Below are 25,893 nucleotides of genomic sequence, written 5' to 3'. Positions count from 1 at the left end.
CCGAAATTACTCTTTCCTATCCTTGGCTCACTGAGTCCCCACAGCGGGCTAATGCCATGCCTGCCCCAAGCTTCCAGATTCCCAAGGCTGGCTGGGGTGCACTCTTGTGCACCCACGCTCTGCTGCCATTACCTTTATCTCTGGAACCCAGTTGAGTCGTTGCATGAAGGAAAACACCACACAATCTTAGCTTAGTATCAACAGGTAACACAATCGCTTGTGCAGAACTTGGCATCCTAATTTTACAAACTATTCTGTTAGAAATTCTTGAAACAACAGCTTCTGGCTTCCTATATTCTGCCTGTCTCCCTTACTCTCCCCAGTCCAAAACTGGCGCTGTTCCTTTCTCCTCCCTCCTCTCCCTCTCTCTGACCTGGAAGTCCTGCTTACTCACCCAGTGGTCGGACCCTTGTAATGTTTATTTATTAGGGGAAGATCCTACCACCCCCTCAGCAAAGCTTTATAACATTTCCAAATAGTGTCACAAACTGAGAATCCAATACTGTGGGGCATTCTTGTTCAAACTACCACAGTAGTTGTGCATGTACATTTGTTAGTGTATGTGGTGGCCACAGGATGAGCTTGGCTGTTTCTTCTTCAGGAATGCCTTCCAGCCACCCCCACCCAAACCCCCATTTGAGACTGAGCGTGGTGACCTGGGCTGAGTCCCATGGCTGTACTTGTCTTTCCCTCACCAGTGTGGGCTTTTGTACCACTACCCCTGGATTTTTCTTCTTTCTTTTTTTCCATGGTTCTAGGGATCAAATTCAGCTGTTCGTGCTTGCAAGGCAGGTATTTTACATACAAAGTCATTTCCCCAGCCTCCTTTTTGTTCCTTTTTTGCTTGTGTGTGTGTGTGTGTTCCTTCTTTTTATCTATTTCTCTTCTGCCCTGCCTCCCCCCTCCCCCGTTTGTGTATTTGTGTGTGTGTGTCTTTGTGTATATATGTCTGTGTGTGTCTGTGTCTTTGTGTGTGGCTGTGTCTCTGTGTGTGTATGTGTGTCTTTGTGTGTGTGTGTGGCTGTGTCTGTGTGTGTGTGTGTCTGTGTGTGTGTATCTTTGTGTATCTGTGTATGTGTGTCTGTGTGTGTGTGTGCCTGTGTTGACACAAGCCAGTGGTCAGCATCAGGTCTGGTTTCCCAAGATGCCTGTGCTTTTGTTGAGCCAGTCTCACTGTTGCTTGGAACTCATGATTCTGGAGGACTGTCCAGCCAGGGATCTGCCTGTCTCCACCTGTCACCTCTACACTACCCTGTTTGTCCTGTTGTTGTCTTAAGTGGATTCTGGGGATTAAGCTTATGTCCTATACTGACTGAACTCTCTCCCCACCCCTACTCCCTCTCCCTTTTTAAAAAAGAGCCATAGGGTCGGCCAAAACAAAAACATGTTAGTATTGTTCAGAAACTTAATGACCTCAGACAGAAGCTTTAAGAAAGCTGGATCACCTCACGCCCCTTTCTGGATGCCATAGCAACCACTTGGCAGCTGGATGTTAACTGTTTTGAAAATATCTACAGTGCAGTGGTTCTACCAGGAAGAGGTAGAAGAAAAAGGTGAGAACAGAGACCTGAGGAAACTATGCTCAATTTACAATATGTATTTGTTTTTAAAAATAAAAAATAAACAAAAAGAAAACTATAGCTCAGTGGTTTTCAAAAAGAGATACACACTACTGCCCTGGTTCTAGGCTGAGAACAGCATAGAAAGGTCATGCTTGCCGTCCTGAAGAGTGCCACCAGGCCTTGTTAGACCAGTGGCGCTGTTTTAGGCTCAGTCTGTAGGTTCATTTGGGAATTTGTTTGTGTGATTCTCAGTGAATTCGTGGACGTGTCTTATGATATGATGTTATCTTCCATTCTTAGTAAAATAACTCTCAATGGAATGTAGCATTTTCACTCCATTACACATCAGCTATGACTGCTTTTTGCCAAGTTGGGGCTGGATGATTAAGCAGATACTGTATAGCTTACAGTGTCTGAAATACATCTAACCAATATAAGTAGTTTGCCAGCTCCTGATTTTGTTGGTTGGAAGGAAACAAGCTTCTACTGTGAGCTGCAAAGGGTTTATTGTGACCTGGGTCATATGACCGGGCTACTCTTCATGTCTCTGACCACTGCCCTTCCCAGCACAGCCACTGCCCTGTGCCTTTCCAGCTCTAGGAGGGTATATATGGTACAGGCTTCATTCCATCGTTGGTCACTGTCTGTCATGTCTTCCTCTGGCTGTCCATCACTGCTCACTGGAGTATTTGGTATTAAAGTTCATATGTGGTTGTACTCCAGCCATCTTGTACTTGATGTACTTAAATTCAACTTAGGTGGCAGTGTGACAGCCTTTGCAAAGAATATTTGGGAAAATAATTATGTTGATAGCATATTTGAAATATCTTAAGGTAGAACAGAGAATTTTTTCTCTTGCTCCTAAATGTATGTTAAAAATGAAGTGATTTGAGGCTAGGGCAATGTGCATAAAGCACTTGCTATACAAGCATAAGAGAGGAGTTTGCATTCCAGAGCCCATGTAAAAGCCTGGCAGGTATGCTGGCCACTTCTAATCCCAGTCCTGGATCACAGTCGGAATCTCTGGTGCATCCTGGCTAGCTCGCCTAGCTGGGATTGGTGAGCCAGGGTTCAGAGAGAGACCCTGCCTCAGTAAACAAAATGGGTGGAAATTAAGGAAGTTACCAATGTCAACTGTGAGCTTCTATATACATGTCCACACATGTTCATACACACCCATGTACACGTGTACCCACCCACACGTGTAAATACCCAAACACATATACCACACACACATGCATATGCACACACACATCCATATCTCCAAATAATATAGTGTGAGCTAGAGAAGCTTTTCTTACTGACATAATTTTGAAAATGAAGTCAAATAGGACCAGTCCTCGCCGAGAGCTCTTGCTTCTCTTCCTGAGTCTTTTGTCTAATCCATGTTAGTTCATTGACGTAAGGACTGTTGCATTTACTTTCTCTGACATGGCCCATCATGCCTACCCTGCCGTTCCACAAAATAGTGATATTCTTGGCACAGGAGTGAATGAGAAGCAGCCAATGCTTTCATTTAGTGCGTGTTTTACCGCTGCTTCCATATTCGTCCATTCCAATGCTTTCATTTAGTGCGTGTTTTACCGCTGCTTCTGTATTCGTCCATTCCAATGCTTTCATTTAGTGCGTGTTTTACCACTGCTTCCGTATTCGTCCATTCCAATGCTTTCATTTAGTGCGTGTTTTACCACTGCTTCCGTATTCGTCCATTCCAATGCTTTCATTTAGTGCGTGTTTTACCTCTGCTTCCATATTCGTCCATTCAGTAAGTACATCGGCCAGCAGCCCCTGCTGTGTGCTCAGCATAAACAGGTCCTTATAAAGTATATACTGTTTTCATTTTATATAAGATACAATTCAATGCAAAAGAGATTGTGGCCCTACCCAGAAGCCTCTGGGCACCCCTAACTCCTTGTGCGAACTGTGAGAACACTCTGTAAGGGAAACTAATGGTAGCAGGATTTGAATGCTTAAGTGGTTTGAAATAATTTGAATTTTTTTTTTTTTTTGTCATCATAACAGTTTTAGAGTACCTAGTCCTTACCAAGGTTACCTTTAAAATCTCAAAGATTAAGTCTTAAATTGACTATGACTTGTGGACAAGATCAAGAATCTGATGAAATCTTAAATGCAGTGAGTAAATTGAGCTTGTGAGAAATGTTATTTGCTAGGCTTGATGAGAAACAAATAAGCACACAGTACATTTGATTTGTATTGTTTTGATGGGTAAAGGGAAGTGTGGATGTATATGGGTCCACTTACTATCCAGTGAATGCTGAGTGCAGGATAAAGGTAATGCTAATTTTTTGTTAGAAAAAACACTCTCATGTGAGCTTATCAGAAGTAGTCAGTTACTTTAGGAATATATCTTCATAGCGATGGCTGTATGCCGCACTTTAAATCTTATTCAGATAGACCTTCCATTTTAAGAACTCATCTCTAGAGAGGAACTTGGGATCTGCCCAGAAAGGCCGTGTTGGCGGACTAAATGCACAGGCTCTTTTCTACCTGGACCAGCAGAGATCCTGGGGCACAGGCCTGGTGAGATTGTGCTGTGAGTAACCAGAGTGCAGAGAGGGCTAGGCGGTGCTTGTGGAAAAGGTTCCTTTCCAGCCCACAGTAAGGCCCAAGCCTTTGTCAGAGGGAACTGGGGTCTGCCCGGAAAAGGCAGTGCTTGAAGATTAGGCCCTCTTACACCTGGACCAGAGGTAAGCCTGGCACATAGGCCCAAGGAGAGCACACTGGCAGTTTTCAGAGAGCAGAGAGTACTGTACTCTCTGGAAAAGGGTCTGTTGTGGCCTAGAGAAAGAACCAGGTACCCCCGACAGTTGTACTCAGGACCTGTAGGCAGAGGGCTGAGCTCCCAGAACAGCCTCACAAGAGCTCCCACACCTGATCCCACAAAGACAGAGCTGAGTCACTGCCACCAGAACGCACTGCTTGCCCACAAAAAGCCGAACACTCAGAAGCAATTTTCTTTCTGAACCCACGGGCCATTAGATACACAGGAAAGACAGGCGCCAGTCACTGACAACAAGACCACCTATAATCACAGATAACAAGATGGCAAGAGGAAAATGAAAGAACTTAAGCGATGGAAACCAAGACAACCTGGCAACATCAGAACCCAGCTCCCCCACCACAGCAAGTAGTGGATTGCCAAACACTTCAGAAAAGAAGACTCAGACTTGAAATGATACTTCATGATGATGGTGGAGATCTTGGAGAAGAGCATGAATAACTTCCTTAAACCATCACAGAAAGGACACACATAAACAAATTAAAAAGCTCTTAAAGAGGAAACACAAAAATCACTCAGGGAACTACAGGAAAACACAACCAAACAGAAGAAGTAATTGAAAATGAAAATAGAAACAATAAAGAAAACACAAAAGGAGACAACCCTGGAGATAGAAAACCTAAAACAGAAATCAGGAGTCACAGATGCAAGCATCACCAACAGAGATAGAAGAGAGAATCTCAGGGCCTGAAGACAACATTGAAAACATAGACAAAAGAGTCAGAGAAGATGTAAAAACCAATAACCCAAAATGTACAGGAGATGAAGGACACAATGAGAAGACCAAACCTAAGGATAATAGGAATAGAAGAGGGCGAAGAATATCAACTAAAAGGCACAGTAAATATCTTCAACAAAATCGTAGAAGAAAACTTCCCTACCCATAAGAATAAGCTGGCCATGAGCATAAAAGAAGCCTACAGAACTCCATATAGATTGGACCAGAAAAGAAATTCTTCCCAACACATAGTAGTCAAAACACCAAGTGTTCAAAACAAACAAAGATAAACCAGGTACACTGAAACTATTAGAAGAGAAAGTAGGGAAAAACCATAGAACACGTAGGCACAGGGGATATTTTCCTGAACAGAACACCAGTAGCTTGTGCTCTAAGATCAAAGATCGAGAAATGGGACTTAATGAGATTGCAAAGTTTCTGTGAGGCTAAGGACACTGTCAAGAAAACAAAAAGGCAGCAAACAGATTGGGAAAAGATCTTTGCCAACCGCACATCTGATAGAGGTCTAATATCCAATGTATACAAAGAACTCAAGAAGTTAGACTCCAAAGAATCAAACAATCCAATTAAAAAATAGAGCACAGAGCTAAACAAAAAATTCTCAGTTGAGGAATGTCGAATGGCTGAGAAACATCTAAGGAAGTGCTTGTCATCATTAGCCACCAGGGAAATGCAAATCAAAACAACCCTGAGATTCCACCTCACACCAGTCAGATTGGCCAAGATCCAAAACTCAGATGACAGCAGATGCTGGCAAGGATTTGAAGAAAGAGGAACAGTTCTCCACTGGTGGTGGGGTTGTAAGCTGGTACAACCACTCTGGAAATCAGTCTGGTGGTTCCTCAGAAAATTGGACATAGTCCTACCTGAAGACCCAGTTATTCCACTTCTGGGCATATACCCCAGAGACACTCCAATATACAACAAAGACACATGCATCACAATGTTCATAGCAGCTCTATTTATAATAACCAGAAGCTTGAATAAACCCAGATGTCTTTCAGTAGATGAATGGATACAAAAATTGTGGTATATGTACACAATGGAGTACTACTCAGCTATCAGAAACAATGACTTTATGAAATCCCTAAGAAAATGGATACATCTAGAGAATATCATCCTGAGTGAGGTAACCCAGTCACAAAAGAACAGATATAATATGCAGTCACTGATAATTGGACAGTAACCTCAGAAAGCCCTGAATACCCCAGAAACAACTCACAGGCCATATGAAGCTCAAGAAAAACAAAGGCCAAAAAATGAAAGCCTCAATTCTTCTTAGGAAAAAAATAAAGGTATAGTACCCTCTCAGAGTGTGGTACACCTGGACATTAAATCATTAACAATCTAAGAGCTAAGAATATATCCTTGTGGCAGTTTTTGGTATTCAAAGATCATTATGCTTAATCTATACTCACCAAGAAAACAGACTGTTTCCATGTTACATTCTGTCCTACATGTACTTTATGCTTATGGTAACTAGTGGGATTTCAATGCATGCTATCAAACCTCTAAAAAATTTAAGTACTGACAAATATATATATATATATTCATATAGTGTTATGCCAAAATGCCTTTAAAAATCTGTATATATATCCCTCTTTTTTAAAAATAAAGTTGTAAAAGAGAGAGAGAGAAAAAAAAAAAACAAAGAAAGAATACTAAAAGCAGTAAGGGAAAAAGGACCAATATATATAAAGGGAGACCAATCAGAATTACACCTAATTTCTCAATAGAGACTATGAAAGCTAGAAGATCCTGGACAGACAGCATATAGACATGAAGAGAACACAAATATCAGCCCAGGTTATTATATCCAGCAAAACTATCCATCACCATAGATGGAGACACAAAGATATTCCAGGACAAAATTAATTTACACAATATCTGATCACAAATCCAGCCCTACAAAGAATAATAGATGGAAAACCCAATACAGGGAGGGAAACTACATTCTAGAAAAATAAGTAAAAAACTAAGCAAGAAAACGAAAAGAAGAAAGACACACAGACATAACTCTACTTCTAGCAGCAATAATAGTAAGAAACAACAATCACTATTCCTTAATATTTGTTAACATAAATGGACTCAATTCCTCAATAAAGAAACATAGACTAACAGACTGGATACATAAACAGAATCCAGGATTTTGCTGCATACAGGAAACTCATCTCAGAGACAAAGACAGACACTATCTCAGAGTAAAATGCTGGGAAAAGACCCAACAAGCAAAAGGCCCCAAGAAACAAGCTGGAGTAGTCATTCTAATATCGAATAAAGTAGATTTTCAACCAAAGGTTATCAAAAAAGATAAGGAAGGACACTTTTTACTCATTACAGGGAAAATTTATCAGAATTAATCCTCAACCTTAACATATATGCTCCAAATACAAGAGCATCCATATTCATAAAATAAACCCTACTAAAGCTCAAAACATACATTGTACCACACACAATAATAGTGGGAGATTTCAACATCCCACTCTCATCAGTGGACAGATCATGGAAGCAGAAACTGAACAGAGAGGCAGTGAAACTAGCAGAGGTTATGAACCAAGTGGAATTAATAGACATCTACAGAACAATTCATCCTAAAACAAAAGAATACACCTTCTTAGTACCTCACAGCACCTTTTCCAAAATTGACCATATGGTCGGTCACAAAACAAGCCTCAATAGATATAAGAAGATTTAGTACTCTCATGCATCCTATCAGATCACCATGGACAAGGGCTGGTCTTTAATAACAACAAAGACAACAAAAAGCCCATATACACATGGAAGCTGAACAATGCTCTACTCAAAGATAGCATGGTCAAAGAAGAAATAAAGAACAAAATTAAGGATTTTGCAGAATTTAATGAAAATGAAAACACTACATACCCAAACCTATGGGATGCAATTAAAGGAGTACTAAGAGGAAAACTCATAGCTTTGTGCCTCCAAAAAGAAACTGGAGAAAGCATACACTAGCAACTTGACAGCACAGCTGAAAAGTCTAGAACAAAAAGAAGCAGATACACCCAAGAGGAGTAGACTGCAGGAAATAATCAAACTTAGAGCAGAAATCAACCAAGAAAGAAACAAAAATAACCATACAAAGAATCAACAAAACAAGGAGCTGGTTCTTTGAGAAAATTAATAAGATTGATAAACCCTTAGTCAGACTAACTAGAGGGCAAAGAGAGAGTATCCAAATTAACAATCAGAAATGAGTGTGGAGACATAACAACTGAAACTGAGGAAATTCAGGAAATCATCAGATCCTACTACAAAAGCCTATACTCAACAAAACTGAAACATCTGGAGGAACTGGATAAATTTCTAGACAGATACCAGATGACAAAGTTAAATCAGGACCAGATAAGCCATCTAAACAATCCCATAACACCTAAAGAAATAGAAGCAGTCATCAAAAGCCTCCCAAACAAACAAAGCTCACGATAAGATGAGTTCAGTGCAGAATTCTATCAGACATTTATTGACGACCTAATACCAATACTCTCCAAACTATTCCACAAAATAGAGTCAGATGGAACACTACCCAACTCATTCTTCAAAGTCACAATAACTCTCATACCTAAACTACACAAAATCCCTACAAGCAAAGAGAACTTCAGACCAATCTTTTTTTATGAACATTGATGCAAAAATACTCAATAAAATTCTTGCAAACTTAATCTAGGAACATATCAAAATGATTATTCACCATGATCAAGTAGGCTTCATCCCTGGGATGCAAGGGATGGTTTAGTAAATGGAAATTCATCAACATAATCCACCATATAAACAAACTCAAAGAAAAAAAAAAAAACACATGGTCATCTCACTAGATGCTGAGAAACATTTGACAAAATTCAACACCCCTCATGTTAAAAGTCTTGGAAAGAGCAGGAATCCAAGGCCCATAACTAAACATAATAAAAGCATTATACAGTAAACCAATAGCCAACATCAAACTAAATGGTGAGAAACTTGAAGCAATCCCACTAAAATCAGGGACTAGACAAGGCTGCCAACCTTCCCCCTACCTATTCAACATAGTACTGGAGTCTTTGCTGGAGCAATTAGACAACCAAATGGAATCGAAGGGATACAAATAGGAAAGGAAGAAGGAAAAATATCACTATTTGCAGATGACATGATAGTGTACTTACATGACCTCAAAAATTCCACCAGAGAACTTTTATAGCTGATAAACAACCACAGCAAAGTGGCTGGATATAGAATTAACTCAAACAAATCTGTAGCCTTCCTCTACTCAAAGGACAAACAGGCTGAGAGAGAACTTAGGGAAAAGATACCCTTCATAATAGTCAACAAAAATATGAAATCTCTTAGTGTGACTCTAACTAACCAAGTGAAGAACATTTATGGCAAGAACTTCAAATCTCTGAAATAGGAAATTGAAAAAGTACTCAGAAGATGGAACAATCTCCCAAGCTCATGGATTGGAAGGATCAACATTATAAAAATGGCCATCTTACCAAAAGCAATCTACAGATTCAGTGCAATTCCCATCAAAACTCCAACTCAGTTTTTCACAGAGTTGGAAAGATCAATTTGCAAATTCATCTGGAATAACAAAAAACAAACAAACAAACAAACAAAAAAAAAAAAACAAAAAAAAAAACAAAAAAAAAAAAAAAACCAAAAAAACCCCAGAATAACTAAATCTATTCTCAACAACAAGAAAACTTCTTTGGGAATCACCATCCCTGACATCAAGCTATATTACAAAGCACTTGTGTTATAAATTGCAATGTATTGGTACAGAGATAGGCACGTAGACCAGTGGAACAGAATAGCAGATTGAGAAATGAACTCTCACACATATGATCACTTGATTTTTGACAAAGGAGCTGAAAACATTCAATGGAAAAGACAGCCTCTTTCAACAAATGATGTTGACTCAACTGGCAGTCAGCATGCAGAAGAATGAAAATATACCCTTCCTTATTTCTTTGTACAAAGCTCAAGTGCTAGTGAATCAAAGATCTCCACATAAAACCAGGTACACTGAAACCAGTAGAAGAGAAAGTGGGGGAAAATGTAGAACACATAGGCACAGGAGAAAATTTCCTGAACAGAACCCCAATGGCTTGTGCTCTTAGATCAAGGATCGAGAAATGGTATTTAATCAGATTGCAAAGTTTTTGTGAGGCTAAGGACACTGTCAAGAAAACAAAATGGCAGCCCACAGTTTGGAAAAGATCTTTACCAACCCTGCATCTGATAGAGGTCTAATATCCAATGTATACTAAGAACTCAAGAAGTTAGACTCCAGAGACTCAAACAATCCTATTAAAAAATGGGGTACACAGCTAAACAAAGAATTCTCAATTGAGGAATATTGAATGGCTGAGAAGCATCTAAGGAATTGCTCAACATCCCTAGTCGTCAGGGAAATGCAAATCAAAACAACCCTGAGATTCCACTTTATACCAGTCAGAATGGCTAAGATCAAAAACTCAGATAACAGCAGATGCTGGCAAGGATGCAGAGAAAGAGGAACAGTCCTCCACTGGTGGTGGGGTTGCAAGCTGGTACAACCATTCTGGAAATCAGTCTGGTGGTTCCTCAGAAAATTGGACATAGTCATACCTGATGACTCAGTTATTCCACTTCTGGGCATATACCCCAAAGTTGCTCCAACATACAATAAGGACACATGCTCTACCATCTTCGTAGCAGCCTTATTAATAATATCCAGAAGCTGGAAAGAATCCTGATGTCTTTCAGTGGATGAATGGATACAAAAATCGTGGTATTTTTATTCAGTGGCTTACTACTCAACTATTAGAAACAGTGACTTTATGAAATTCTTAGGAAAATGGCTTTTGATGACTGCTTCTATTTCTTTAGGTGTTATGGTATTATTTAGATGATTTACCTGGTCCTGGTTTAACTTTAGTATCTGGTGTCTGTCTAGGAATTCATCTATTTCCTCCAGATTGTTCAGCTTTGTTGAGTATAGGCTTTTGTAGTAGGATCTGATGATTTCTTGAATTTCCTCAGTTTCAGTTGTTATGTCTCCACTTTCCTTTCTGATTTTGTTAATTTGGATACTCTCTCTTTGCCCTCTCGTTAGTCTGGCTAAGGGTTTATCAATCTTATTAATTTTCTTAAAGAACCAGCTCTTGGTTTTGTTCATTTTTTGAATGGTTCTTTTTGTTTCTATTTGGTCTATGTCTGCTGTGAGTTTGATTATTTCTTGCTGTCTACTACTCTTGGGTGTATCTGCTTTCTTTTGTTCTGGAGCTTTCAACTGTGCTGTCAAGTTGCTTGTGTATGCTCTCTAGTTTCTTTTTGGAAGCACTTAGAGCTATGAGTTTTCCTCTCAGTGCTGCTTTCATTACATCCCATAGTTTTGGGTATTTTGTGTTTTCATTTTTATTAAATTCTAGAAAATTCTTAATTTCTTTTTTTATTTCTTTTTTGACCATGCTATTGTTTAATAGAGCATTGTTTAGTTTCCATGTGTATATGGGCTTTTTGTTGTCTTTGTTGTTATTAAAGACCAGCCTTAGACCATGGTGATCTGATAGGATGCATGGGAGTATTTCAATCTTCTTATATCTATTAAGGCTTGTTCTGTGACCGATTATATGGTCAATTTTGGAGAAGGTGCCGTGAGGTGTTGGGAAGGTGTATTCTTTTGTTTTAGGATGAAATGTTCTGTAGATGTCTATTAATTCCAATTGGTTCATAACCTCTGCTAGTTTCACTGCATCCTTGTTCAGTTTCTGTTTCCATGATCTGTCCACTGATGAGAGTGGGGTGTTGAGGTCTCCCACTATTATTGTGTGGGGTCCAATGTATTTTTTGAGCTTTAGTAGGGTTTTCTATGAATATGGCTGCTCTTGTGTTTGGAGCATATATGTTAAGGATTGAGAGTTCCTCCTGATAAGTTTTCCCTGTAATGAGTAAAAAGTGTCCTTCCTTATCTTTTTTTTTTTTGATAACTTTTGGTTGAAAATCTACTTTATTAGATATTAGAATGGCCACTTCAGCTTGCTTCTTAGGGCCGTTTGCTTGGAAGGTTTTTTTTCCCCAACCTTTTACTCTTGAGGTTGAGTCTGTCTTTGTCTCTGAGATGAGTTTCCTGTATGCAGCAAAATGCTGGATTCTGTTTATGCGTCCAGTCTGATAGCCTATGTCTTTTTATTGGGGAATTGAGTCCATTTATGATAACAGATATTAAGGAATAGTGGTTTCTGTTTCCTGCTATTTTTGCTTTTAGAGGTAGAATTGTGCCTGTCTCTCTTTCTTCTTTTGGTTTTCTTGCTTAGGTATTTTCTTGTTTCTCAGGGATGTAGTTTCCCTCTTTGTATTGGGTTTTCCACCTATAATTCGTTGTAGTGCTGGGTTTGTGGTCAGATATCGTGTAAATTTAGTTTTGTCCTGGAATATCTTGGTCTCTCCAGCTATGGTGATTGAGAGTTTTGCTGGGTATAGTAAGTTGGGCTGACACTTGTGTTCTCTTAGGGTCTGCATGGTACCTGTCCAGGATCTTCTAGCTTTCATAGTCTCTGTTGAGAAGTCGGGTGTGATTCTGATTTGTCTGCCTTTATATGTTACATGACCTTTTTCCCTTACTGCTTTTAGTATTCTTTCTTTGCTTTGGACACTTGGCATTTTGACTATTATGTGTCGGGAGGAATTTTTTTTTTTTCTGGTCCACTCTATTTGGAATTCTGTGACTTCTTTTATGCTTATGGTCATCTCATCCTTAAGGGTAGGGAAGTTTTCTTCTACGATTTTGTTGAAGATATTTGCTGTGCCTCTTAGTTGATATTCTTTACCCTCTTCTATTCCTATTATTCTTAGGTTTGGTCTTCTCATTGTGTTCTGGATCTCCTGGACATTTTGGGTTAGGAGTCTTTGGCATTTGCATCTTCTCTGACTGTTTTGTCTCTGTTTTCCATGTGGTCTTCGGCCCCTAGATTCTTTCTTCCATCTCTTGTAGTCTGTTGGAGAGGCTTGCATCTGTGACTCCTGATTTCTTTTTTAGGTTTTTTACCTCTAGGGTTTTCTCTTTTAGTGTTTTCTTTATTGTTTCCATTTCCACTTTAAATTCCTTCTTCAATTCCTTCATCTCTTTGGTTCTGTTTTCCTCTAGTTCCTTGATTTTTTTGAGTGTTTTTCTTGTTTCCTCTTTAAAAGCCTCTATTTCTTTATGCTTTTCTCCCTTTTTTGTTTAAGGATATCTATCATCATCTTGAGGTATGATTTCGGGTCTGAGTCTTCTTTTTCTGGAGTGTTTGGCATTCCACTGTTTGCTGTGATGGGAGAGCTGGGTTCTGATGTTGCCAGGTTATCTTGGTTTCCATTGGGTAAGTTCTTTCGCTTTCCTCTTGCCATCTTTTTGTCTGTGATTATACGTGGTCTTGTTGTCAGTGATTGGTTCCCGTCTCTCCCGTGTACCTTTCCTGTGTCCCTGGATCTCCGCTGTTCCTGGTGGCAGATGGCCTGAGTGTTGGTCTGCACACACGGGGCTTCCAGGTAGAAACTGAGTCCCTATGGCAGAATTTCTGCTCCCCTCAACCAATGAGGGGGTGCTTTCTGTGCACTCAGCCCAGACCTTTTTGCCCCCCAGCTACTTGCAGCACAGTCTCATCAGGCCTGATTGCCTGGATCTCCGCTGTTCCCAGTGGCAGATGGCCTGAGTCTTTGGTCAGCATGCAGGGGCCAAACTTTCTTAATATATTCCTTTGACACATTGTTTCGAGTGCACACAGTAAGATTTGGGGTTGAAGAAAACACTAAATGGGACCTTTTTCATTTCATTTATTTATTTAAAAAGACTTATTTATTTATTTGTTTATTTATTATGTGTATAGTGTCCTTCCTGCAGGCAAGAAAAGGGCACTAGATCTCATTATAGATGGTTATGAACCAGCATGTAGTTACTGGGAATTGAACTCAGGACCTTTGGAAGAGCAGTCTGCTCTTAACCTCTGAGCCACTTCTCCAGTTTCCAGGACCTTTTTAAATAAGCCATCTATTACAAGGGAACTAGTAAAAAAAATAAACAACAGCAACAAGAACAAAACCCAAAACCAACAAAAACCTTGGATTATATTTTAAGGATGTCAAAATCAGTCATTAAACAATACTTCTGGGGCTATGAGGTGGCTTAGTGGGCAAAATGTCTGCTGTGTAAGCACAGAGACCCGAGTTCATATCCCTAGCTCTCAGTAAAGCCAGGCATGGGACTGCTTCCAACCCAAGTGCTCCTAGGAGTTTGTGTGCCAGCCAGTATAGTCAAAAGAGTGGGCTGCGGATTTTGTGAGTGACTTGTCTCTCAAGATAAGGTAGAGAGCCAAGCATAGTGATGTATGTCCAGCTTTCAGGAGGATGTGATAGGTGGATGGATCTTTAGTTTTTAGAATGAGACTAGCCTTGTCTATGTAGAGATTTCCAGGCCAGCCAACGTTATTTAGTGCCCTGACTGAAGAAAATGTAAAAGACAGAGCAATAGAGGAAGAGACTCTGGGTCAAGCCTGGCTTCCACATGTGCACGCACGTAGATGTGTGTGCCAGCTCTTTCTCCCCCACCTCCAAAACAACACTTTTTGAAGAAAACTATATTGTTCTTGGGTTAGATGACTCAGTGGATAAAACACTGGCTGTAGACTTTGGATCTTCATAACACAAATAAAAGCCAATTAAATCAATACATGTCTGGAACCCCAGCTGATCCTGGAGGCTTATCCGTCTGTCAGTCTAACCCAGGAAGCAAGCATTACGTTCAGCAAGTCCACTTCAAATAATAATATGGAGACGCGATCAAGGAAAGAGATCCTGACATCCCCTCTGCCCTCCATGTGCCCGCACTGGAGAACACCCTCTCAACATCCCTGCACATACCTGTAGCCACACCCACATTCTGTCATCTCGCCACACCCCACAGTAAAGCCCGTGACTTAAAAAGAACACTGATTTAACTGGCCATGATGAGCTCTCTTGTGAGTATAATTTGTTGGAAATAAATAAACAAGCGGTTTATTTCTCTAGTGGATTGGGTGCTTAGTGCTTTCTGGTAAATATGCAGATGTCTCAGAGCTTGCTTTACTCGTCCTTACAGGAGCGGTGGCCGCGGCATGGAGTAACCCCCTGTCCAGCTGGTTAAGTGCTATGCTCCACTGCTTTGGTGGAGGAATTCTGTCCTGTATCCTGCTTGCAGAGCCTCCACTGAAGTTCCTCACAAACCACACTAATATTTTACTGGCATCTTCAATCTGGTAAGTTGCTCTTAGGCTGCACTCTGAGGTCTTTTAAGAATTGTTTAGGGGGCTGGAGAGATGGCTCAGCGGTTAAGAACACTGACTGCTCTTCCAGAGGTCCTGAGTTCAAATCCTGGTAACCACATGGTGGCTCACAACCATCTGTGATGGGATCTGATGTCCTCTTCTGGTGTGTCTGAAGACAGCTATAGTGTACTTACATATAATAAATAAATAAATCTTAAAAAAAGAATTGTTTAATAGATTGCAGCAAATGGATTTTTTCCTTTAAGTTCCTAAGTCAATACATGTGCAATGAATGAACCAGATAGTGTCGAAGATTTTTAAGTGCAAAGTTTGCCTCTTGCCCTTACCCCCTTATCTTCTTCCAGTGGGAACTGTTCTTAAAGTTTTTGTGGGAACATTGTAACATAAGAGAACACCAAATATTGGCCTGAATATTTTGTTTTGCGGAATAAAATTAAATATAGAATTCTGACATGATAAAAATGTAAATGTGAACAAGTAAATAAAAAGTCCAAGTGGTTGTGGCTTATACGTAGCTTTCCTCATCTTCCTCTTTGTTGTCTTCATCATTTGCTTGTTTAGTCAGACAGACAGACAGATAGAGAGATTGGTTCAGAGTCCCCTGTGTAGCCCTGGCTGTCCTGAATGAAACTCAGTATGTACCGAGGGCTGTACCAGCCTCTGCCTCCCCAGCGCTGGGTTTAAGGTTTGCCCCACCACATCTGGCTATTGGATTATTTAAAGGCTTCCGACGTCTCTAAACATAAGTTTGGGAATGATAGTAAGAATTGGCTTGGATTCTTCTTCATGCAGATTTAGATGTTCATAAGATTGATGAATTCAGTTAAAATATATTGATTATTGATACCAATCAACATGCTTTGCTTTATTTAAAGAAAACTATGCTTTCTATTAATATATATGAGGAACATTTAGAATTCATTTTTGCAGGGGCTGGTGAGAAGGCTCTGTGAGTATGGAGCTAGCCCTGCCCCTCAGCCTGGAACTCACACAGCTGGAGGAGAGAATTGGCTGCACAGAGAAGCCTGTCAGCTTCCACACCTTCACTGCGGCACAGTCCTCCGCTCAGCATACACGTACAACACACCGAGAAACAGCCAAACACTCCCTTTATCACGATACTTGTGAATGTAGAAAGTAGTTATAAACAGAGCTGGATGTTGAAAATGATAATAGTAATGGTGAAGTAGTAGAGGGACTTGTGGCTGTGGAAAGTGGGTGGGTGGAATTATTCACTTGATAGCTAGAAATTATTGAATTAATATTAAATATCAGCTAAAATCCATTTTCTTATTGTATCATGAGTCCTGTAATTTAGTATAGCAGGGTTTTACTGCTGTGAACAGACATCATTGTTGAGGCAAGTCTTATGAAGGACAGCATGTAATTGGGTCTGGCTTATAGGTTCAGTGGCTCAGTCCAGTATCATCAATGCGGGAGCATGGCAGTGTCCAGGCAGATGTGTGGCTGGAGTTGTTGAGAGTTCTGTCTCTTGTTCCGAAGGCAGCTAGGAGAACACTGGCTTCTAGGCAGCTAGGATGAGGGTCTGAATGCCCATGTCCACAGTGACACACTTTCTCCAACAAAGCCACACCTACTCCAACAAAGAGACATCTCCAAATAGTGCCACCCCCTGGGCCAAGCATATTCAAACCACCACACAAGTAGCTATTATATATATTTTTCCAAGCACAAGAAGAAAGGTTGGAAGTTAGAGAAATAAATAAAATATGGAGTTAGCATGCAAAAAAAATAATTTTTTCCAAACAAAAATCTTTTATTGGTGACATGAAGAGAAAAATCTATTTAAATACTGTGAAACTATACGTAGTATCTCTCTGATCTGTAGCTAAATATTGAATTCATCTACAACATGTTCTAAACGTCTAATGAATATGTAAGCTATCTAATCGGGTACGGGATGACTGAGTGCATTGAAACGTTCTGCAGGATGAGCGTCCTCCATATGAACAGCATTCCGAGTTTTACTGTATGTTTCTTCTTTAAAATCTGATCTGCTAGTAAATTAGAATTTTTTACTAACAACAATTACAAATTTCTCTCTCAAGTAGTTGGTATCTAAAATCATGACTCACTCTATCAGATGAGAATAGGAGAGAATATACTTCCAAACTCAATCGGAAAGTCTTCAAAGATTTTCCAGACTGTTGCTTACTTTCGATAAAATCACTACTTTCTCTCTTTTAGTGGTTTATATTTTTGGCTGTGGAAAGTGGGTGGAGTGGAGTTAATCATTCGATAGCTAGTATGTACTGAACTATGTATTAGGTAGATTCGTTATATTTATGTTCATACTTATGGGTACTGTGAAGTAGCTATTGTAATGATGCTTTTAAAGATTTATTTTTTAATTTTATGTGTATGGGTGTTTTGATTGTATATATGTATGTATGCAAGTATGTATGTATGTATGTATGTGTAACATAAATGTATGTATATACCTGGCACCTCAAGAGCCCAGGAGAGAATATTGAATACCCTGAAACTGAAATTAGAGATAGTTGTGAGCCCCCATGTAGGTGGATGCTGGGAACTGAAGCCAGGCCCTCTGCATGAGCAGCCACTGTTCTCTCTGTCCAGTCCTTTAAATAAAATAATTAGATTACATGTAACAGGTTTCCTTTGGCTTTTTCATACATGCTTAGTTTCGGCCGACTCCCCATCCTCCTTCCTAGACTCCTGCTCTCTCCTGCCATACCCTTCCCCAGCCTTAAGCCTGCCTTCCATTAGTGTCAAGAGTTTTTTGTTCACGTCCTACCAGAGGCAGCTGTTGTTGTAACTTCCATTTGACAGCGAGGACATTGAGACCCAGGGAACAGTTTCTGTCTTTTCTGTCTAGGTAGGCGTCAAGGCTAGAGTCAGGACAAGTGTGACTGTAGAGCCCCTCGCATGACAGCTGCGCCATGTCAGATTTGCTTGCTCATCTCGCAGCATCCATTGTCTCCGGAAGCACTGAAGACTCTCCTGCTATAACGGCACTTTACAAAGGTGCCAGCGGCTTGGAGTGTTTTAATGGTGTGTGAATGCTGAGACTATGTAGAAAGCAAGACAGCCAGGTTCTGTTAACTCCCCGTCTCCTGTTTCTAGCATTACATACTAAACCTTCTTGCTTCTGGTCTGGACCTTCAGTAACTTCCTAAGTGGACTAGTTGCTCTTTTCATTACTCCCCTATCTTTTCTTCACACAATGATGAAGTGATTATCCTAAATTATAGTGTGTTACTCCTTTGGGCACTAATTTCTTTTTAGGAACAACACTGTAAATTTTCCCAGGTCCATCCCCACAGAGTCTCTGTTGTGTTTGCTGTGATGCATTACCACCGCTCCTCTCACTCCCTCCCAGCCACACGTCTATTTATCGACACTTCTGACTTGCTGGGGTTTTGTTGAGCTTGTTGCACAACCATAGAGAGGCAGGGCTGTAACAGAGCAACAGCAATAACAACAGACCTGTGTATGAACTCAGATTAAAGATGTTTTGTGAGATTATACAGAGTGCAATTTTTGTGTTATTTGAAACTAATGGTCCCATCTTTGGCCGGTGGGGGTGTTTTCAGAGGATCCCTTCAGCCCTGGGATTACTTCCTTGTGTCTTGGTACTATAAGAGTCTTATACTTTTCTTCTGGAAGTAGTTTTAGTTTCTTTGAGGGAGCAATAGCTTTTCCCAGGTTCAGTCAGAGCACTGGAGACATTGCTAGGGCATCCACTGAACTGAGCTAGGGTAAAGAAAAAAAAGACTCAAGTTTATACTAACATTTATCTCCAGTTCAAACTCAACACTATTATTATTTATCTTGTCCCTGTTACATATGTAATACTTGGAATTTACCTAGATACAAAGAATTCCGGTATTTGTTGGGCAAAGGATGTTATAGAATTAAAATGTTCTGACGTTGCTAATTATTTTTATTCTGTTCTTCGCTCACGTACACTTAACTGTGCCCATCTTTTAGCCATGGGTGTGTTCTGTGCTGCCAGAGTGTGTCGGCCGCTGAGCCTTCTCCCTGCTTAGTCCTCACTCACTCGGACGTTTCCCACTCTGTTCTGGTGCACACACTGTGGTGAGCACGGTTTTATCCGTGACAGATCGCGACGGGGAGGCACAAAGAGCCCCATGACTTAGCCAAGGAATTGGAGACCCTGAGCATCCGGAGCCCAGATTTAGACCCTGGTTATTTTATGTTTTAGTTGGTGTATAATCAGTGAATTGCTTTGAACTGTGGAATAGAAACGTTGTTCTTAAGTCAGTCTCTTAAATATGAGAATGATGCTGGAGTTGAGACAGTGTATTTTATTGTTTAATAAAATGTGTTATATAAAAGTTTTAACATCTAGAATAAATTTTCAGCCTTTGCTTCTGATTTTGAGAGTGAAATGATTTGGGGAATTCTGTTGGAGTAAGGTCATCTTCAGAACAGTAGCACGCCTGGGCGTTGGCGCCATCTACTGGTAAAGACAGACAGGAGCCTGCTTCTGTCAGTGTGCAGCTGATGTCCGAAAACTCCATTTATGGGGGCGGGACATAATTTATATGTCTTAGAATGTTTTCTCTAAACTTCCAAGCATTCTGTAGGGAGATTACGTTTAGATGGGGGAAATATGTGAATCATAGGTTTTTTGTTTTTGTTTTCTAGAATTGTTTATTTTATGTATATGAGCACACTAGCTGTCTTCAGACACACCAGATGAGGGCATCAGATCCCATTACAGATGGTTGTGAGCCACCATGTGGTTGTTGGGAATTGAACTCAGGACCTCTGGAAGAGCGGTCAGTGTTTTTAACCACTGAGCAATTTCTCCAGCCGGAGTTAGAGTTTTAAGTCTTTTTCAAGATGTATCTTTGGTGTCCTAACCACAGTAGACTAATGTGGGTGTAGTCAGTGTTTGTTTGGCTCAGTTCCGTGTTACTGCCTTTGGAGAGCTGATGGCAAATGAGATAGTGTTCTCAGTGATGGACCCAGCCGAGCGCCTCTCTGCTTGACCCATGAGCCCATCTTAAGACCGTGTTATACTGGTTTATGTTGGCTGTATCCTATTTTACACTAATTTCTACTCTTTGTCATTTTTATGTTTATTAATCTGACCCACAGTACTTAAAAGTATGTGAGAAATATTATTTTCTTCTCATTCCATTTCGTTTTCCTTTCCTGTGTGTGTATTTATATATATTTACATAGTGTATACATGCACACGTATATATTTTAGGTGCTTACGAGGTAAAGGTATTTTGGATATTATAAGCTTACGGTGGAGTTACAGTCCTTGCAGGAGAGACGCGCTGTTTAATTAGTCGATGCTCCCAGTAGTTCACCCTTCCCCCGCCCAGTCACCTGCTCTCGCCTTTATTTTACTAATTAAAATGGGAGGGTTCTGAGGAAGTCCTGAGCACATGACTAGGCAGCCTTTCCTGGGGAAGTGGAGTTAACATCAAAATACAGATGGCTGTAGGACCATCTACAGACCATGGGAACAATGAATGGGACCTTGAGTAAGAAGGAATGGCGTGGCTGACCATGGCTTCTGTGTTAGGTCTCGGGAGCAGTGTTGGCAAATGTTTCGTATTCAGTGAATGTATGTAAGGTTTTTTTTCTTTTAATTTATGACTCATAAATTGGAATAAATTGCTTTCAAAAGGACCCAAACATTTTTCCTGTGCCTTGTTTTCTGTATCACCCCATTAGACGCTGTGCTGTTCTTTCCATACCACACTGTGCTAGGAATGGGGGGAACTGTACTTTCCAGTAAATACTACTGATAGTATTTGAGGAGATGCCGAAGAACAAAGTTTAAAACAGTGGTCCACCCGAGAATGGTTGTGTTATTGTTAAATTAGCAACAACTTCATTAGCTACAACTAAGCTTATTCTACCAAATTAAAGATGGAACTCAATTTTCTTTCAGCCACATGGACATACATTTTCCACAACATAAACTTATTTCCTTGTGAGTCATCCCTATCTTTGCATAGATTTTAACTTATGCTATAAGGTAAGGGGCACACAGGCCAGGGTGTTAGTAGGAGGTGAAAGGCCACCCTTGCTTATTTGCCAAAAGGTTGGTTTGTCTGCCTCCTTTCCCTACAGACAAAGATACCGGATGCTCACAGCCCATACCTGCTGGAGCTGGTGAGGCACTTGCTTCTTTCTCTGAATGAATTGTATACCTAACATTCTTCTCAAACTGTGGATGAATGAGAAACTGTTTAGAGCATTGCGAAGTGTGTGGCTCCTTCTCCTCATGACACAGATTTATTATATATGTATTATGTGACTTAAAAAGCAATCTAGTATCCAAGATAATTGCATTGGCTGTGTTATGCCGTGCTGCTAGTAGTGATGACTTAGGTTTTCACTTCTATTCCTCTGATCTTATTTACATATTGAAATATTTACATTTTAATTTCAGGTATATTGTATTCTTTTGCCCACGTGACCTAGTTTCCCAGGGCTATTCATATCAACCTATTCAGCTCCTGGCTTCGGGAATGAAGGAAGTGACCAGAACTTGGAAAATTGTAGGGGGAGTCACGCATGCTAACAGCTACTACAAAAATGGCTGGATAGTCATGATTGCTGTTGGGTGGGCCCGAGGTAAGAGTAACAATCTGTGTGCATAGGCATTTAAGAGTAACAATCTGTGTGCATAGGCATTGTGTTCTTGATTCAACAATACTTCTGTGCCTACAGGTATAGGGGGCACATACTGTAATAAATCTTTTTGGAAGTGGGAGCCTTGTCTAGTTTTTTAGCTAGTAGAGTTAATTTAAAAGTTCTTTACATCAGTATTAGTGATTAGCCATTAAAATTTCATTTAGTATATATATATATATATATATATATATATATATATATGTACACACACAACAGACACACACACATATATACATATATATGTATGTATGTATGCACATGTGTATATGCATACGACAGTCTACCTGAATGTGTGCCTTTGTGCCAGAAGAGGGCACCAGATCTCACCATAGATGGTTGTGAGCCACCATGTGGTTGCTGGGATTTGAACTCAGGACTCTGGAAGAATAGCCAGTGCTTTTAGCCTCTGAGCCACCTCTCCAGCCATTATTTCGAGCCTGATGGCCTTGTAAAGTTCTTATGAATAATTTTTTAATTATTTTAGAACCAGATGGAATCATAAGAATTATTTTATTACATGAAATATGTTTAATATGAAATTTCATCTCATGTAAATTTAAAAAGAAACTGCTGAGGCTGGGCATGGTGAAGAATACCTATAATCTGAATACTTGGAAGGCTGAGGCAGGAGGATCACAAGTTCGAAGCCAGCTTGAGCTACACAGAGAATTCTAGAATAGAAAGACCCTGCCTAAAAATGAAAACTTATAAATTGCTTTATATTCTTTGCTTTCTTGTCAGTTGTTGGAAAAAGCAAATATTCATATTCACATTCTCTAATTATTTTCTATATATTCTATATTCCCTCCCTCCCTCCCTTCCTTCTTTCTTTCCAGTCAGTATCTCATGTAGTCCAGGCTAGCCTCAAGCTCCCCGCCGTGTAGTTGAGGATAACCTTGAACTTCTGAGCACCTTGTCTCTTGCGTGGTTTATAATTGTTGAGGACTTTATGCTAGGGAAGTGCTTCTAACAGTGTCACTAATGCTATGGTTTTATCCAGGAATTGACAGATTTCTGTGGCCCTTGCTCTGGTGTACTGCACCCAAAGCTAGACATGTCAAGGAAAGGAGTGTAAAGTGAGGATCTTACTTTCCCTAAAACAACTCTATCTATACATATGTGTTCTTGAGAGCCCAGCTTTACACACAGACAGACAGTTGTCATCCCGAGGAGGAAAATTACCCACATCTCAGACCTCAGTGTACAGAAAACAAATTTTTCTTCCTCTTGAGAATTCTGTTTTGGTAATCTTGGATTTTAGACCAGGAGGGGAAATTCTGACTTCCCCTACCCTGTGATTTCTTAAGCAAACTCCTTAAATATTCTTGTTCTTCTTAATTTTGTCTTTAGGTGCAGGCGGTGCTGTTATCACAGCTTGTGAACAGTTGTTAAAAGGAGACTGGAAACCAGAAGGTGATGAATGGCTGAAGATGTCCTTGTAAGTGGTCTGTATTATACGGAGATGTGGGCTTTCAGCCTTAGATACCACCTGTTGCTTTAAAATGAATACACTTGGAACTGTGTATGTGACTGAGACATACCCAAAAATCAAATGGCAGTCACACTGGGAAGAAAACCACAAATTCATTGAGTAAATGTTCTCAGATGAACTCTAATAGGAAACATCAGTTTTCTGTGGATTTCCCTTTTTTATAAAAATAGCTTGGCAAGGGCTGCACCTCGAGCCCCCCATATGTATCAGAAGTACAGCTTGGTGGGGGCCCCCAGCAACTGGGGTGGGGGCTACTATTCCCCTAACTGGCTGCCTTGTCTAGCCTCAGTGGGAGAGGATGCTGTGGTATGGGGGTTTGGGTTTCCCCCTTCTCAGGGGACAAGGGGAGGGGGTCAGGTGCTGTGTGGGAGGAGCTGGAAGAAAGGGGGGACTGCGATTGGGATATAAAGTGAACAAACTAATGAAAAAATAAATAAAACCAGCTTGGAAGCTGAAGGGACATCTCGGTGGCTAAGAGCAGCTCTTAAGGACCCACATGATATCTCATAAATCTAACTCCAGCTCCACTGGAGCTGATGTCTTCTTCTGGCCTCTGTGGCACCAGCCATGCATGTGGTACACAGTATATACATGCATGTAAAACACACATTGTTTTTATACACATAAAAACAACAACAACAACAAATCCTATCAGACATATGATGTGGACATGTCTTATCTTCTGTGCAGACCCCAGCTTTTAGTATACATGTGTGGCCATGTGTAGGAACTAGGAAATGACATAGAGAAGGGAAAGTAGTTTTGAGGAAGGATGGGGAGCATGATAGGCCAAGGACACAGGCTGGAGTTGACATACAGAGGCCAGGGTCATGCTGTACAAGGCTAAAGCTCGGAGCCTGCAGCCAAAGCCCTTGGATACCTGTGGAAATTGATCTGCTGGATTTTGAAATGTCTTGGTGCCAGGGCTCTCTCCTTTTCCGTTTTGGAAGAGGAGTGTCTGCTACCATCTGTTCCACCATTGCGGTTTGGAAGGAGAATGTCACTTCCTGTTTCATAGGAAACAGTGATAGAATTTTCCAGTGCACCTCAGTCTAACCCTGATTTAAATCTTCTTCAAGTCCTTCTCCAGTGCCCTTTCCCAATTATCTACAAACCTCTTATTTTTTAGAGTCAGTCTTTAAGAAAACATAATTTAAAATGGTCAGTGTGTATGTCAAAGCCATTTCCTTAAGGAGCTACTGTAGCGTAGGAACCAAACTATTAGAGTAGCAAAATAACATCAAGATAAATCATATTTCTTTGAGATATGTGTAAGCATGTTCACAAGTGTGGGCATGTTTGTGCCTGTGGAAGCCGGGGGCTGGTGTGGAATGTGTTCCCTGATAGTGTCCACCTCATATGTTGAGCTGAAGTCTTTCAGTGAGCATGGAGCTCACTGTCCCAGTCATCCTGATAGCCTGTTCCAGAGACCTCTGTCTGTGCCTCCTGGGCCCTGGGTTCTGTGGGCTTTTATGGGCTCTTGGCTTCCATATGGTTTTCGTGCAGTACCCCAAGCGCCTTACCCTCCAAACCTCCATGTCCACAGCCCCTACTTGCCCTTTATGCTTTAAAATGTTTACTTTGTGTACATTTTACAACATATTTATATATATTGATAAACTGATAATTATATTAATATTAACAATTGTCTTAAAATATTTTTAAAATGTAGGAATACACAAGAGAAGTTTAGAAATCTCTTTTCCAAGTCATTTCTGTTACTCAGTTGTATTAATATGTGAAGTCCAGACCTTACACTGTTTTGAACCCATTTTTTATTTTTTAACACTTGAATAACCTTTAAAAGTAAATTGACTTCTAAAAGCCTTTTGCCGCTTTTGCAGTGTGGCATTCTCATTGTTTATAAGTTATCCTCTGTAGGCATAGCAGAGCTGCATGTTGATCTTCTACCGAGATACTTTAAGCCTGTCACACGTGTGTAGGAAAACCCTGCTGTTAATGTAGGTTAGTGGAGCAGTGGATTAATAATTTCAGCATTAGTCCTTAAGACGTTGGCAAACACTGACTTGCTGTGCTATGTGGTATATGGCTCATGCTGCTCTCTAAGAGAAAAGGTCTCTGTGTAGGTGTGTTGGTTCACAGATCCGCCTGCCTTTGCTTCCCAAGTACTGGGTTTATGGGTCCCACCATATTGCTTTCTGAGAGTAACAGTGCGATCTTACTCTCCATTCTGTGTGGCAACCTGAGGCTGTCCAGTGGTGGCATTTACACTACAGAACAGGAAAGACGTTTCCCTGTTTCTCTCATCTGTCTTGGGGTCTTGTTTGTCACGGAAGGTTTTCCAAGTTCTTTAAGAAAGTGTTAGATGGATGAAGTATGTTTCTGCAATT

The 25,893-nt window shown here is 40.4% G+C and overlaps 1 protein-coding gene across 1 annotated transcript in view; it reads left to right on the top strand.

The window, feature by feature from the left end:
- Nucleotides 1–25,893, top strand: part of TMEM38B (transmembrane protein 38B) — a 42,692-nt gene that overhangs the window by 9,391 nt on the left and 7,408 nt on the right. The window contains exons 2-4 of the mRNA XM_080940026.1: nucleotides 15,192–15,348; nucleotides 21,806–21,990; nucleotides 23,401–23,488. Of these exons, the coding sequence (XP_080796152.1) occupies nucleotides 15,192–15,348; nucleotides 21,806–21,990; nucleotides 23,401–23,488 (430 nt within the window). The remainder of the gene's footprint in view (nucleotides 1–15,191; nucleotides 15,349–21,805; nucleotides 21,991–23,400; nucleotides 23,489–25,893) is intronic.

This window comes from Micromys minutus (assembly GCF_963924665.1).
Source record: "Micromys minutus genome assembly, chromosome: 28".
Taxonomy (NCBI): Eukaryota; Metazoa; Chordata; class Mammalia; order Rodentia; family Muridae; genus Micromys; species Micromys minutus.
Note: the sequence above shows the minus strand (reverse complement) of the source record. Positions and strands in the feature narration are given on the sequence as shown.